General features: G+C 35.7%; 2 protein-coding genes and 1 pseudogene across 2 annotated transcripts; 2 read left to right on the plus strand and 1 right to left on the minus strand.

The window, feature by feature from the left end:
- Window positions 1–957: 957 nt before the first annotated feature.
- LSMT-L (Rubisco methyltransferase family protein) lies at window positions 958–4,873 on the plus strand. The gene is made up of 6 exons (XM_011019484.1): window positions 958–1,476; window positions 1,579–1,607; window positions 2,021–2,232; window positions 2,808–2,930; window positions 3,309–3,713; window positions 4,317–4,873. Exons 1-6 carry the CDS (start codon window positions 1,010–1,012, stop codon window positions 4,527–4,529), a joined length of 1,449 nt encoding a protein of 482 aa, XP_011017786.1. The 5' UTR covers window positions 958–1,009; the 3' UTR covers window positions 4,530–4,873.
- Window positions 4,874–5,018: 145 nt separating this feature from the next.
- Window positions 5,019–9,918, minus strand: LOC105121023 (uncharacterized protein At1g04910-like; annotated as a pseudogene).
- Window positions 9,919–12,785: 2,867 nt separating this feature from the next.
- On the plus strand, window positions 12,786–15,433 carry LOC105121030 (transmembrane emp24 domain-containing protein p24delta9-like). The gene is made up of 4 exons (XM_011019508.1): window positions 12,786–13,114; window positions 13,199–13,408; window positions 14,814–14,890; window positions 15,015–15,433. Exons 1-4 carry the CDS (start codon window positions 12,896–12,898, stop codon window positions 15,157–15,159), a joined length of 651 nt encoding a protein of 216 aa, XP_011017810.1. The 5' UTR covers window positions 12,786–12,895; the 3' UTR covers window positions 15,160–15,433.
- The last annotated feature ends 275 nt before the right edge of the window (window positions 15,434–15,708 follow it).

The following is a 15,708-nucleotide window of genomic DNA, read 5'->3' on the forward strand; positions in this document are numbered from 1 at the left end:
TATTTGTACCGCCCTCTCAATCAATCAAAGAAGAACAAAGAAAATTCCCCCCTCTAAATTTGTTATTCTAAATTGAAAAAAAAAGAGAGAAATCCGCAAAACAACCAAACTTGTAAAAAATTTACTTATCCCTGAGTTTTTTTTTTAATTTTAAAGATCTTTTAAAACCTATAAAAAAATCCCTGATTTTTCTAATACTTGCCAATCTACCTTGCAATCATGACATCCTAGTATGGTTGCCCGGGCCTTGCACTGAGAACTTGTAAACCTGATTACAAATATTTTATTTTATTTTTCTCTAATTTAGGAAACGGAGTCGGAGACTTCAAATTTGGAAAGAGGTATGCAAATTTCGAGAGGTTACCTTAGAATAGTAATTTTTGTTATTAAAATCCGTTGAATGAAAAAGGGGGAAAAAACATGTTGGAATATAAAATAAATCAAAAGCAAAAAATCAAGGAAAATCGTCTTCTGCATGTATGAATCCATTATTATACAACAAATGCCTCTAAATTGCTTGCGTTGCGTGCATGCACAACATTGATCCCTGCACCAATGACAGCACCAGCCTCTGCATGCAAAGCAAGTGGACGTAAAGCACGTGCAAAGTGTCCTTCCTGATAAAATTTGGCATGTGTCCAATAGCCTTGCTGTTCACGAAGCAACTTTACTTTGATGTATTGGATAATTACGTATATGCCCTTTAGATTCCTAATCAAACCCTGTACTTTATCAGATAAAACATGTGGTATGAGAAGCATTAAAATATATTCTGAAGTGTAATTTCACTAACATTAGTTTACCTAAGAAAGAAAACGACATGTGTTCCCCGTGACTAATGAACGACATCTCATTTCTTAAGCAATTGATACGTCTCCCAGGCAGTTAAACGACACACCGTTTCAAACCCTGGACTATGATCAACCACTAGCTATAAAAAACCCCAACAGAACGATCTCGGTTTTTCTCGTTATCCCATTAACTGAAGGAAGTACTCTCGACTGCCCTAATGGCCACACACTTCACTCTCTCACTCTCTCCTTCAAAACCCTTCAGAAACTCCACTTTCTTCACCAAGAACCCATCTCTTCATTTCAAGAAACCACTCTCTATAACCTCTTTTCAGTCACCACCAACCGCAGCTGCTGCAGCGGCAGTGCAAACATTCTGGCAGTGGCTGAGTGATCAAGATGTGGTGTCAGCCAAGACTCCTGCAAGGCCTGGTTTGGTGCCTCAAGGCCTGGGGCTGGTAGCACAGAGAGATATTTCAAGAAATGAAGTTGTTTTGGAGATACCAAAGAAGCTGTGGATAAACCCGGATGTAGTCGCTGCTTCTGAGATAGGGAATGTGTGCGGCGGAGTGAAGCCTTGGGTATCCGTCGCTCTTTTCTTGATAAGAGAGAAGTTAAAGGAGGATTCGGCTTGGAGGCCTTATTTGGATGTCCTTCCCGAAAGTACTAATTCCACTATATTTTGGTGGGTTGGGTTTGGCTTTCATTGCTTGGGAGTTTTCTTATTGAACTACATGGTTTTTTGAATTGAGATTTTGGGGTTGATAAAATGTGGATTCCAGTGCAGGTCAGAAGAGGAGCTTGCTGAACTTCAAGGTTAGTGTGGTCTTTACGTTAGTTTATAATCGTATATCGTCTTAACTACTCTCGAATTAGTGCTATATTACTCTTTAGAGCTTGCTAATTATAGTTTGGGAATAAAAAATGCGACTATTTATTGATACTTTGGTTAGCTTCATCCCGATCATGTGTATATAAATGATAAGAATTGTTCGTTCCATATCAAGAACTCTGGATTTAGGACGCTTAATGTGTATTGTAAATTCTACTGTTTAGTTCCGTGTAAAATTAGATGAAATTCGAGGTACAATCAACACTCCTATCTGGCATTTTGTTATGCTATGCATAGATACTCTTATGATTTTTCTAATGCTAGATTTGTCATTTTTTATTCGCTGTTGTTTTGTCTTCGTCACCAATCGTTATGATTTTCTTGATTTCAAGTACAGGAACCCAGCTATTGAGCACGACATTGGGTGTGAAAAGCTATCTGCAGCGTGAATTTCTGAAAGTAGAAGAAGAAATTCTTGTCCCTCATAAGCAGCTCTTTCCCTCCCCTGTAACGTTGGATGACTTCTCTTGGGCATTTGGGATTCTCAGATCAAGGTCTTTTTCACGTCTTCGTGGTCAAAACCTTGTTTTGATCCCCCTGGCAGACTTGGTAAACTCTTTCTTCTTTTTCTTCAAGTCAGTTTTCAGTAGCTAGTTAAAGCGTACAATGTACATAATACTTGTGGTGTACTAGTTGCTGGTTTTGCTTGAAATAACGAAGAGATCTTCTGGAAATGGCCTTGATTTTTTATCAGTGCCCGAATTTTACTAGAAAAGAACTCGGTTAGTTTGGATCCTGTTTTATACTTCAGCAAATAGAAACTTAACCCTTTCACCGAGCAATTCAGAATGTGTGATTTAGCCATGCAGTTAGTTCACTTCAGGGAATCTTACTTGCACACAGCATTCTGATTTTAGCTCAGTATAACTAAACAATGTTGATGCACGAATCCCAATCATCACAGGGAAATAGTGAAGAAAATATACAGCTCAGAAGTTTGCTGCTCCTGTTGCCCTAAAAAGTTTTCGAGAATGTTAAAGCTTCAACCTTCTATGCACAGGCTTTATTCACCAATAAAAAGAAAAAAGAAAAAGCAAATCCAATTTCAACATGTCCTGGCTAATTTATTATGATTTCCCTCCTCTTTAAAGTGTAATTTTCTGCAAACCTGACTCTTGGATCAGGTCAACCACAGCCCAGACATTACCACAGAAGATGGTGTTTATGAGATTAAAGGAGCAGGTCTTTTCTCCAGAGATCTCATATTTTCTTTGCGGTCCCCCATTTCACTCAAGGCCGGTGAGCAGGTGAAGTACTCCAACAAATACTTCTACTGAAGCTTTAAAAAGTGTGTTTTAGAAAGGTTTTAGAGACATCAATCACTTTGCGTGTATGCTTAGCTTGCAATGAATCTCAATGTGTATTTTCCGATGACATCCTTGCAAAACTTTAAAGCATTTATCTATATCTACATCTATGTAGAGGGGGGTAAACAGAATTGGAGGGTTTTAAAAGTAGAAATAATTAAAAATGCATGAGGAATTAGCTAAAGGAGTCTCCACACAAACACCAGGAACCCACAACTCCTCAAGAGTTTAGTAGAAAAAAGACCTAATTGTATCGTTGATTTGTGATCCTGTCAATATTGTTATCAATTATGACTAAGTTAGAGGGATGTTCTGCAGGTACTTATCCAATATAATTTAAACATGAGCAATGCTGAGTTGGCTGTGGACTATGGATTCATAGAAGCAAAGTCAGACCGCAATATGTATACCTTGACACTTCAGATATCTGAGTCAGACCCATTTTTCGGTGACAAGCTGGATATTGCTGAGACAAATGGTCTGGGTGAGATAGCAGATTTTGACATTGTTCTAGGCAATCCTCTTCCACCAACATTGCTTCCATATCTGAGGCTGGTAGCACTTGGGGGTACCGATTCTTTCCTCTTGGAATCTATTTTCAGAAACACTATATGGGGCCATCTCGAATTGCCAGTAAGCCATGCCAATGAGGAGCTCATATGCAGAGTGGTCAGAGATGCTTGCAAATCTGCTCTCTCTGGATATCGTACCACCATTGAAGAGGTGATTTTTCATCCAAGCAGATAAGATATTTGTTATTATGTGGTCCATGTTGTGTGCTTGGCTTCAATATAGGAAGCAGTGTTTGTATATCATACATGAACATTTAACTAGGTCACCAAGTTAATCTTGAATAAATCATTATACAAATATCTGCATAACTATAGGCAACAGAGCTTGTGATGGCTCACAACACAAGTTTGCTGACACCTGTTTATGTTTATTTCAACATGCTTCCTATGAGAGAATCTTTTTGAGATTCTATCCTAGTATCCTTAAGTAGTAATGCAACTGAGCATTATGGAACAACTTAAGCTATACTCGTATTTTTTTCCTTGGTTACAAGTTATGTTCATCTTTGAGACGATGCTTCTAGGATTTTGAGCTCAAATAAAGCGAGTCTAATTCACAATTTGATCAAGAAAGAATTAGATTAAGTTCCTTTTTCAGGCGATTCGGAGCAATCTTCTCTTGGCACACAGGGCCTTTCCTTTTCCCCTGTTCCATTGCAGTTATACTTTTCCAAATTCTAAAATAGATAGCTTCTTCTGATGTTTAATTAATTGCGAAAAATGTGAAGTAAATAAATACATGTGTGAAATGTAGGATGAGAAGCTGAAAGGAGAAGAACTCAACCCAAGGCTTGAGATTGCAGTTGGAATAAGAGCAGGTGAAAAGAAGGTGCTGCAGCAAATTGAGGAGATTTTCAAAGAAAGACAATCAGAATTAGATGAGTTGGAATATTACCAGGAGAGGAGGCTCAAGGATCTTGGTCTAGTTGGGGAGCAAGGTGAAATCATATTTTGGGAGTCCAAGTAGAAAACGGCATCATGTCTAGAAATTGAGGTCATTACTTTCTGGACGCCCTTCATGAAGTTCTCAAGAAAGAACACCCTTGGCAGTCGGCACGCACATTAGTTGCATTCATATCCAGGTAATGCACTCAGATAGTTTCTGCTGCCCTAAATTCTCTTGCTGCATGTATTATTACAGTCGGCACACCCTGTATGTTTTTAGAAACAGTTGATATAACAAGAGTTCAAGGAAACGGAAAGGCATTTGTATGCCAAGTAGGTTCTGAAATTTGCATGCAAAGTTGAGGTCGGCGTTTCTGTATATTTCACTTTGCATTAGGCAAGAAAAGGATCCGTTTCTTTCATTTACACTACTCTCGCTTTTCCGTTTTCCTGGGCCTATCCTGAAAATTGTTTCTGTTAGTTCACAGACATTGTTCTGAAGCATTGCATCAGAGAAATGGCTACAGGTGTAACTTTTAACTGTGGGATTATATGACATTCCTGAACAAACTTTTTAGCAGGAGAAGAAATGAATAAATATATCAACAGAAAAAATTGAAGAGCGTAGCCTTTGATAGCCTAAATGGGCAATCAAAGGATTCTGGTCTGTCGTTCCTTACAAATCTCTAAGGTGTGTATACGTTGGTCAATAAGGGATTGATTGAAGTCACACGGTATGTGCACCACCCTGCTTATGAAAAATTAAGTAGAACACCAGCTCGGTGCGCTTGTATTTGTTGCAATCACGGAACTGAACTTGAATTATCAGGTCCTAATAAATCATCACAGCTTGTTCCCTCACAAAGGCACTCTTGAGGGTTTGCATAAAAATAATCTTCCTCTTTTGGTTTATCTGCAATAACCCTACGTCGAGTTGGCTGTCCCATCCTCTTCTCATGTGCTGATCGAACAGCAAATGCAAACTCATTCCATGTAAGTGTCCCATTCTGATGCAAATCCAGTAACTCCACAAGTCTTTTTCGGTCTAGCAGGATAGTCTTCTTAAACCCAAGATACCTGCACAAAAAAACCAATCAGGAACTCTCCAAAATGCTTCAAATGATGACTTTTTTCCATGGTATATTGATATAAGATAAACACTGCATGAGAGAAACGGTGTTTGCACCTGCGGTGACCTTCCACAACTTTTGCCATGTTTCCATAATAGGTGGGAATGAAAGTGTCACTGGCTATTGAGACCATGAAATCGAGAGCAGCCATTTGAGATGAATGGTTCTGGAATTGCTGCAGCTCCCCTGGATCTAATAGCATTTCCTTTCTCACCTGAAATAACCTTTGGCATTGAGATCAAGAAGAAACATGCAAACATGCAATCAAAATGACAACTATTAACTAGTTTCAATAATATGGAATTAGTAATTGTGGACATGCATATTCCAAAGTCAGCTTAAACAAGAGGTCCTCTCTAGTTCATCGCTCTAATAAAAATCCAAAAGACCCCACTGCTCTGCTACTTTAAATTCAAACCCATCAGTTTGCATGCTGGGCCCATTGGCAAATGGACCACAAGCAACAATCAATGAGATGGGATTCAACATGTACTGACCAATATTCTTCGAGACATTTCCGATTATTGCAAAGCATTAGCCAGACCTGCTAGTGTTTGAATAACACAACAGAGAGAATGGTTAACAACTCACAATCCTTGGATAAGCAGCTCTTAGTACTGCAAGTCTCCGCTCACTGCCATATATCTCACCAGCTGCAATATATATCTGTGTGTCCTTGTCAAAACCCAATGCTTGCAAAATCAATGCTGTTTCCTCAGGAGTCAATGGGCACAAACCTTGTGATCTCCTCTCTTCAGAAACTATCTCTTTCTCTCTCCACCAAGGGTATGCATACCTAAACGGAATGTGAAAATGCAATAAAAAAATGTATTATACATCTATACAAAAGAGATGAAAATAATGGATTGCCTCAAAGTTGGCATCCTTTCTTACGGTGATTGTAAAATAGTTATTTTATCAAATATTTAGCAATGACTACAATTTACTGAATCTCTTTCTCAACTTATGTATCTACTAGCAGCTACTGAATGAGGGCAGACCTCAAGCAGAATAAGAATGATGAAGATTGATACTTACATTCTGATAATAAAAAAAAAAAAAACATAAAGGAATGATGAAGATTGAAGACCATTAGTTTATTTTAGAACAAGACTTTTAGTTGGATCATTAACTATAAACCGAAAAGGCAAAAAAGAAATGGCAATTTTCAAATACAACAAACCTTAACTGCTTGAGCTCCTCGGCTTCTTCCTTGGTGCAGCCATGAGTACAACCTGAGAAAGCCAACATGTCCATCTCATATCTCATATGCAAAGCCACAAAAGGCCCCCTTCCGTGTAGAACATGAACCAATTTGTACCCCAAAGATTCAATCTCTGGAGTGAATTTCAGTGCCTGAAAAGTAACACGGCACCTGACTTTCTGAAGATCAATTGAAACCCCGTTGTTTGCCAAACGTGCATCTGTTTTATTGAAGTGCAACACCTTTTGGTTATTGAAAAGTGGCAAGATCTGCATTACCAGTTCAAAGTCATTAAACAAGAAGTATTACTAAGAGAAAGTAGAAACAGCATCATAAATCATACATTCAGCTAAAGGCTAATTTATCTTACTATCCCATAGATTAAAAGCACTTTGAAAGCCTTGAACCTCAAGATAGATAAATGAAACAATACTTTTAAAAGTTTATATATCAGAACCAAATCCCTAATCCATTATTACACAAGAGTTTCAGCAGTGCCATTGTTGTGCCTATTATTCTTCAGTACAAGAATCAACAAGTCTTCTAATTACCATATTCAGTCTACTGAAATCTCTTCATTTTGCTCTTTCATCCTCTGCAATTGATTTTCTAAGAGCTCATTTACCCAGTTGGTTTGATTAATAATTCCGCCATCTGCTCTAACTTTACAAGCATATAACACACAAAAAAAAATTACAATATGAAGATGGCCGTTTCAATTCTTCATCCACTTATACATCATAATTCAGGACATGCAAATCCTGTATCTGGGGAATCTCTGTATGCAACTGGGAGATAAGGAGATGATCTCCGGCAAACTATAGTCTTTAACTAATTGTGAACTACTCAGAAAGTTGCTAAGTTGCATAAAGTTGATCTTCATGACAGTTCTAGCAAATCCCCAAAAGATCATACCAAAACTTGGGAGAGAATCAGAACATTCATTCTAAAGATAGTTGACCCTTACATAGAACCAACTTTAAGTGATGCTCTCTCAGGTCAACTGCTGATCTGACTAGCCAAATTGGAGCTAAATTTCAATATCTAACGACCCAGCTTTAAGAAAAAGAGCTTGCATGATTATCTACTAATTTTTAAACGAACTGTTAAATAATGCCTGATATAAACATATTTTCCACTAATAGAAACTAGTAAAAATATTTAAACCTGTTGCAGGTAGTATTCTTCGCTGGACCAGCTAACTGGGGGCATCTCAAATACTTTGTATCCATATTTACTACTAAATCTCTTTGGAAGCCTTCTGACAATTCGAATTTCATCTCTTAGTGACTCAATGAAATGCTTCACATCAAATATGTCCTCAAAAGTACTGCAGAAAGAATCTGCGTAGTTAATATTAAATAACTGTGAAAGAAGAAAATATCAAGCATGCCAATAACAGAAAAAACACCTATTGTCAGCCCAGAAAGATGTTTTATCAAGTTCTGGAACAACCAAAGTGAGATTCAAAAGCCTGGCGACAGCCACCATGTCACAGATCTGAAATTCCAGACTAGCCAGGTTAGTGACCTGAAGAACAATTACAGCAAGTAGTAAAAGAAAAAGTACAAACCGCGGATCGCATTTGATTCAAGCCACCATTGCAGGACACTTTAAGATAACCATTGCTTGTATAGTTTCCTGCAAAAAGTTGCAGCTCTTAAGGTCTTATTTACAGAGATAGACTGAAAGACCCTAATGGCGTCCAAAAAAGAAGACTTGGACTTTCGAGAGATTCTATATGTTAAAGCTTTAACTGCACATGAAAAATGTCCCACCACAATTCAAAACAGAACTTTTTTAGTATTTTTCCAGAAATGTTTTTCTTCAAAAAGAAATCATCATAGCAAATGCAGATGCATGTAAAACTCAAACAGAAGGTGTTTGAGATGTATATGATGAACCACCAACTCAAGAACTTTGATTCAGAAGCTAGAATCAGTCACAGGAGAAAGCTAAGAGTTATGAAAGGACTGCCAAGATGTAACTTCTGGATGAAACCACTCACGAGAGCTCCCAGAGAAGCAAGAATAGTGACTCAACCATTATCACTTGAACTTTAGAAAAAAAATCAAGACAGGTTGAGAGCCAAAAAGGAAACTTTTATTGATTAACAGTTCCAAAACTCTTAAATCATCGACATAACTTAAGATTATGTGTACCACCATAAACCAGCAATCCACATGTAGAATGAATGCTACAGGGATTGGGATTAATTCAAAATATAACCAAACTAGATGTTTTAAAAATCCATACTTTAACCTTTCAGACAACAGAAATTAACCTCCAAACCCCACGAAAATGCAGTGTTTTTTTTCCCTTTTTACTGAATAATTGACTCGGCTCACTAATAGCCAAAACCAAATTGCAGATAAAGAAATCATCAAACCTTACAACTTACGATATATACACTAGTCCCACACTTAGTAATCTCAACTGTCCTCGTCTTCTTATAAACCAAGATCACAGATTGCCATGTCCCGATAAGAATTCGGAATTCCAACGTTCCTTTTTTTTTCAATAATTTAAATATTAAAAATAAATCCCTACAAAAATAAAGACAAGAATAATAATTTTCTTTTCAGACTTACTAAGGGGAAGGAGGGGAAGAGGAGGATGTTTAACGGAGGGGGCGATGATATTGATAAAACTGTGGTGCCATAACTCTCCAACCGTAAGAAGCTGAACCAAACAGGTCCATAAAAGAATACTGGAACAAACCCTGATAAACCAAACTTGTAATCGCTTAGTTCTAGCAATGACTGGAGCCACCGGCGCTGCTACTTTCTCGCTCCTTACTCCACTCTCAGATCTAACAACCTCCATTTCTCTCTTGCTCTCCTCATCGCCGCCTCTTCATTTACAATAAAACAACAACACTAAGGTTTTAATTGGATTTTCAGATCAACAAAAAAGGATCCACATTGTTATTTAATCCAGACGAATTAAGGGATAGGACGATCACGAGTTGATTAAATCTTTGAACAAGGGGGGGAGGGAGGGAAAATAGTGTTAAGAGAAGAAAAGCACGAGGAAAAATGTCCTCATAAGGAGCGGACCAATTAAAATTAATTATATCTCAAAAACCTAGCTCGAAAAGAGTTTTTTTTTGTTTTTTTTTTCCGGGAAAGGGAATTGACTGAATATATAAAGAAACTTTCTCCGGGAAAGGAATTGACTGAATATATAAAGAAACTTTCTAGCCAGAGAATTTGGAATTTGATCAAGTTCTTAGAAGATATGCAAGTTCGAGAAATCCGACGGCTATAAATTGACTAATTATTTTTTTTTCCTAGAATAATGACTGAAAATACAGGGATTATTAGATGATTTTGTGTTAATCAGTTAAAACTCTCTCTACCTGTTACTGGATATTGGTACGAGTCTCTTAGCCACACCGTGCTAATTGGCTGGCTGTTTTGCTTTGACGTTGCTCGTTGAGTAAGACGAGTTAAAGATTAGAGCAGCAAAAAAGTAATTAAATAGATTTTTAGATAATAATAAGATTTGTTATTGAGAAGGGTGTTTATATGTTATATTTAAGAACTTAGAGTGCAGTTGATGGCATCGAGGATTGAAGATAAGAAAGCATCGATAGTGACAAAATAATCTGAAAATAAAAGAGATTAGTTTCTTTTCTTGTCAACAAACTGGTATTTCTTTAGGGGCGGTTTATTTTCTTGTTTGAAACCGTGTTTTCAGAGTATGTTAAACATAAAAAAAATATTAAATTAATTGTTTTAGAGTTTTATTAGTAATAAAATTTAAAAAAAAATCTAATTTTTTTAATCTATCTTGAGAATAAAAAACACTTTTAAAAAATACTTTACAGCTGAACATCTAACACGCTGTAATTAAATAGACACACTATATTTAAATAGACTAAGTGAAGGGTTAAAATAGTGGTAGCCTACATTTAAAAAAAAATTATTTAAAATTATTTTTATTTTAGGATCTTTAATTTTTTTGATATATTAATATAAAAAAATAAAAATAATATTTCAAAAAAATAAAATAATATATTAAAACACAATCTCTACCATTAAAACTCAAAAACTTATCATTAATGCTATGACTTAAAATATTTTGTTTGTTTTTGTGTTTAAAAAATATTTTTAAAAAGATTTTAAATTTTTTTTAAAAAAAATTAATATTTTTTTGATATTTTTATATTATTTTGATGTATTAATATCAATAATATTTTAAAAATAAATAAATATTATTTTAATATATTTTAAAATAAAAAATATTTTTAAAAATAACTAAAATTATTTTCAATCAGGGAAAGGTACGATGTTAACGTGTACCGTTAAAAATATTAACGGTCAACTTGTTTTTACCGTTACTGCATCTCTACCCTCGATTGTCGATTGTGACTAAAATTATTTTCAATCAAGGAAAGGTACGATGTTAACGTGTACCGTTAAAATTATTTTCAATCAGGGAAAGGTACGATGTTAACGTGTACCGTTAAAAATATTAACGGTCAACTTGTTTTTACCGTTACTGCATCTCTACCCTCGATTGTCGATTGTGATAAATCAAACGGTCTTTGATAGGAAACGATTTTCGGAATCAAAAGGTCCTATGTGGCGTGGTGAAAAAGCCTGACGTCATGGCTTAGGGCTTTAATTCAGGGAGAGGTAAAAAAACAAAAGGCACTGAAACTGAAGGCAAAAATATTGTAGCATAATAATGTAATTATTTTTTTACCCTTCTCCAAAAAAAATTGTCCTTGATACTGGGGGTACTTCAGTATTTTCTCATGATCCATTAGCCATTAGAAAATTGATCACGGGCGAGTGTATATTCTCTATTTTCAAGCACTGTAAAAATATTAAAATGCCATTAAAACCAAGATGTTTTAAAGCCTGCATCTAAGAACCCTTTTTTTTTTTTTTTGTTGTCTCTTTATATCTCCAAGCACAATTAATATGTCTTATTTACCCCTGGAAAGCAGGAAAGCAAGGCAGTGTTCATGGTTTTTTAGTCTTTTCATTATGTTTTTTCATGTTATTACCATGTCCGTTGAGGACAATCAAGTCTTCCAACCAACATAAAATATTATTTAAATAAAAAAAATTGTTGGAGAGTTTCAGGTATCCACAACCTTTGGCAATGCAGGTGTAGCCTCGCAGCGACTGTAATCACCCCTTTATCATATGTCGTTTGATAATGTTTTCTTTCTTCTATAGTGACGCGTGACAATAGTTATAGGATGAGTTGTTGTTGGTTAACTTTTTCTCCTCCTTCAATCAAAAATCATGTTCATTATTCAAAATTTTAAAGTTTTACTTTTGGTAATAAATGGTTCAACTTCAATATTTATTTTTTTCACATTTTATTTTTATTTTTATTTTTTTAATTTCGATGAGTTGTTGTTTGTTAGTTTTTTTTCCTCCTCCCATCAAAAATCATGTTGGTTATTCAAAATTTTAGAGATTTACTCTTGGTAATAGATGGTTCAACTCTAATATTTATTTTTTGACATTTTAATTAGTTTTTTTAATTTTTAATTTCATCATTCAATTCTAATTTATTTAATATCTAGTTAAAAAGGTTTGTAGTTATTTTTTTTAAACACCTCAGCATTCAACTTATTTTCTGAAAAATTAATAATAATATGATATATAGTGTAGTGTATATCATATTTAAAACTGTGTTAAAAAATACAATTGAAATTATATTTTTTAAAATTTTAATTTTTTTCTTTAAAATTATTTTTTATGTTTTTAAATTATTTAATATTTGAATATTAAAAATATTTGAAAAAATAAAAAATATTATTTTAATATATTTTATAAATAGTTTTTAAAAAACAATTATCATCACACTATACACTCTGTATATCCTCTCAGTGTACTTAACTAAACTAGACAACTCTGTATCTTTTTTTAAAAAAAAAATACGTGTCCCTACCAATCAAATACTACCAGCTGTCAATAATTCAATTGCTGGTCTGACCTCCTCCTCCTCCTCCTATTAGCAAAACGGGTCCCCATTCATTTCAAAACGACAAACGTAAACCGAAAAAACAACTCTAAAACCAAAAACTGAAACTCTCAACAAACGAAAGAAAGAAGAAGAAAAGGACTCAGCTCTTAATCCACCACCATGATTACCCCAAGACTCAACCTCTATCTCCTTGTAATAATTACTGTAATTGGGGTTTTATCATCTCCATCAAGATCACTCCGTTTCGAGCTAGAGTCAGGACACACGAAATGCATAGCAGAAGACATCAAAAGCAATTCTATGACTGTTGGAAAGTACAGCATTGTTAACCCCCATGATAGCCAGCCCTTGCCCGAATCACATAAACTCACTGTCAGGGTAAGATATTGAAATAGACCCATGATTTCTCTTCTCGACTTCTTTTTTGGCTATTTTAAAGTTTGTAATTTGTGTTTTTCTTAGGTGACATCAAGTTATGGGAATAGTTATCATTATTCAGAGCGTGTGGAATCAGGGCAGTTTGCTTTCACGGCGGCGGAAGCAGGGGATTACATGACGTGTTTTTGGGCGGCGGATCATAAGCCAACTGTGATTTTGACTGTTGATTTTGACTGGAAGACTGGTGTGGCTGCTAAGGATTGGTCTAATGTTGCCAAGAAAGGCTCTGTGGATGTAAGTCAACTTGCTTTATTTATTAACCCATCTATTTTTTGCCCTGATTTTAATGTCTGAATTTGAGGCTGTTTTTATTTGGTTTTTGTGTCAATATTCTTAATTATCATATACTATGATTAAGTATTAGGTGTGCTATATTGAAGGGGACAAAGATGTTGAGTTCAAGGCTAGAATGCAGCTGGGTTTAGCGGATAGATCAGGGGAAATTCTCCTATTTTAGTTCTTATTGAAGGTTATCATATGGATTGTGATCGCCTACTGTAAGATGATGTCTAAGAATAAATAGATGTCGTTTTAGGCGGCTAAGGAACCTAATCTACAGAGCCACATAGCTGTAGCTCTGATCCACATAGATGTAAGAAAGAATTAACGATAGCAAAGAAATAATTAACTGTAGCAGAAAAGTTGGGCTTTATCCGTAGAACCAGTCTATGGTAGCTGTTTGATTTGCATAACCCTGACATGGCTGCCTGTCATTTTCGTAAGCAGTGTAAAACTGAGCGTTGTAGGAAACTTGCATTGGATTCTCATGTGATAGCAACTAGGCTACTAAGAGCAATACTAGCTTCAAATGATGTGTTTAGGATGGCTTATCAAAAAACTATGACGTATTCAGGAATGGCATGGTTAACTGAGAATTTATGTGTCAGATCAGAGATTATTATTTATAGTAACACATGAGGAGCGGGAATTACAGTTTTAAAAAAAGGTCTTGGAGGGATTGTCTAAGAGGATGCGCCATAGAAATTGTCTTTTAGTTCAGCAAGTTGAAAGCTGCAAACCTTGTGAATTAGCTGAAAAAAGAAAAGGATACATGCCCTGTAATAAAACCTGTTGTTACTGATACCTTCTTCTATAAGCCGAGCTTGCGCTTTTTGTATCCCTTGCCCCAAATGCAATCCTTGCCACCTCTAATAGCTGAATTTCAAGCACCCTTTCATCCTTTCCCTGGGGTTTGAAGTTGAAGACTCTTTCCCGTTTTGTATTCTCATTTTTAAGGGTTATCTAACCTATAGCATAGCATCTAAATTTCATAAAAGGGGTTCTATGAGGAGAAAAAACTGGCGATGGAAGATGATCTTAACCTAGAAGCGAGAGGCATGCTGTTTTTCTTCTGAAACCATGGAATCTTCCACGCTTTAGCTCTCAGCTTTGAGTTAGACTATCAGTGATTTGCTGTTTGCAGCTGCTTAGCATCCATAAGTAGTGATTTGCAGACTTATACAAAGACAGTCTCCAGCACTTGTTGTCTATTGTTTTATAACAGTACTCTCCTGTAAAATCATTGACGCCTATTGTGTGTTGTGTTGTTTTACCAATTCCACGTTAGTTTTATATTTGAAAGTGCCTGGCTTGAAACAATGAAAGATTCTTATCCGTTTGCATCAATCTTAAACACCAGGTTATGGAAATGGAGCTGAAGAAAATGTATGACACAGTCATTTCCATTCAAGAGGAGATGAATTATCTCCGTGAAAGGTGAAGATTTATCTGTTTTCTCCAACAATTATGAGAGCTAATAAGCTTAAATATGCTATTTCTTGCAGGATTGTAGTTTATCTGGACATCAAACACTTTCTAACGTGCTTGATGTTTGTTGCAGAGAAAACGAAATGCAAGATCTGAACACATCTACTAATGTAAAGATGGCCTGGTTGAGTTTTCTTTCGATTATTGTATGTTTATCAGTGGCGGGCTTGCAGGTGTGGCACTTGAAGACCTTTTTCCAGAAAAAGAAGCTCATTTAATTTTATATATTTGATAAACAGTTATCTCATCCTTTCCCCCTTGTAAAATGTATTTACACATGGTAATGCTTTTGAGAAAGAATAACAATACGACTTCAACCAGCTATTCACGACTTTCGAGCCATCTTGTGCACAATTACAGTTTTCCGGATACAAGGGAAGCATTTCTTTTGCAAAGCTTTTAGATTCGTAGTCAAAACCTACAGTTCTTGCAGACTTGCGCTTGGTAACTTTGCTTGACCCGAGTGGGATGATGTTATAAACTTTTTAGTTATGTGGGTTCGAATCATTGGCCAATGGCCAAGCATATGCGAAAATTGGGTTCTACAACACAGTACAGTAGCTATTGATTCTGCGTTGGGATGACCATTCTGTTGCTTTCACCTCCCTCAATCCTATCACTATACTGTAGTTACTGGCAGATCTAAACCTGCTCGGGCGTCTAGCGGCCTGTTCTAATATCTCGGGACTCTTCTCCTTTGGTAAAATTCTTTTGAACTTCAAATATATATATATATATATATATATTATTTTATATTTAATTTTTAT

This window comes from Populus euphratica, unplaced genomic scaffold (genome assembly GCF_000495115.2).
Source record: "Populus euphratica unplaced genomic scaffold, PopEup_1.0 scaffold1.1, whole genome shotgun sequence".
NCBI classification, from domain to species: Eukaryota; Viridiplantae; Streptophyta; class Magnoliopsida; order Malpighiales; family Salicaceae; genus Populus; species Populus euphratica.

Bases quoted from the DNA above. Each gene is read 5' to 3' on its own strand.
- LOC105121030 (XM_011019508.1), top strand. From the start codon at position 12,896: ATGATTACCCCAAGACTCAACCTCTATCTCCTTGTAATAATTACTGTA. The intron at 13,409-14,813 runs GTAAGTCAACTT...CTTAAACACCAG, and splicing joins CCAAGAAAGGCTCTGTGGAT to GTTATGGAAATGGAGCTGAA. The intron at 14,891-15,014 runs GTGAAGATTTAT...TGTTTGTTGCAG, and splicing joins ATGAATTATCTCCGTGAAAG to AGAAAACGAAATGCAAGATC.
- LSMT-L (XM_011019484.1), top strand. From the start codon at position 1,010: ATGGCCACACACTTCACTCTCTCACTCTCTCCTTCAAAACCCTTCAGA. The intron at 2,233-2,807 runs GTAAACTCTTTC...CTCTTGGATCAG, and splicing joins TGATCCCCCTGGCAGACTTG to GTCAACCACAGCCCAGACAT. The intron at 3,714-4,316 runs GTGATTTTTCAT...TGTGAAATGTAG, and splicing joins ATCGTACCACCATTGAAGAG to GATGAGAAGCTGAAAGGAGA.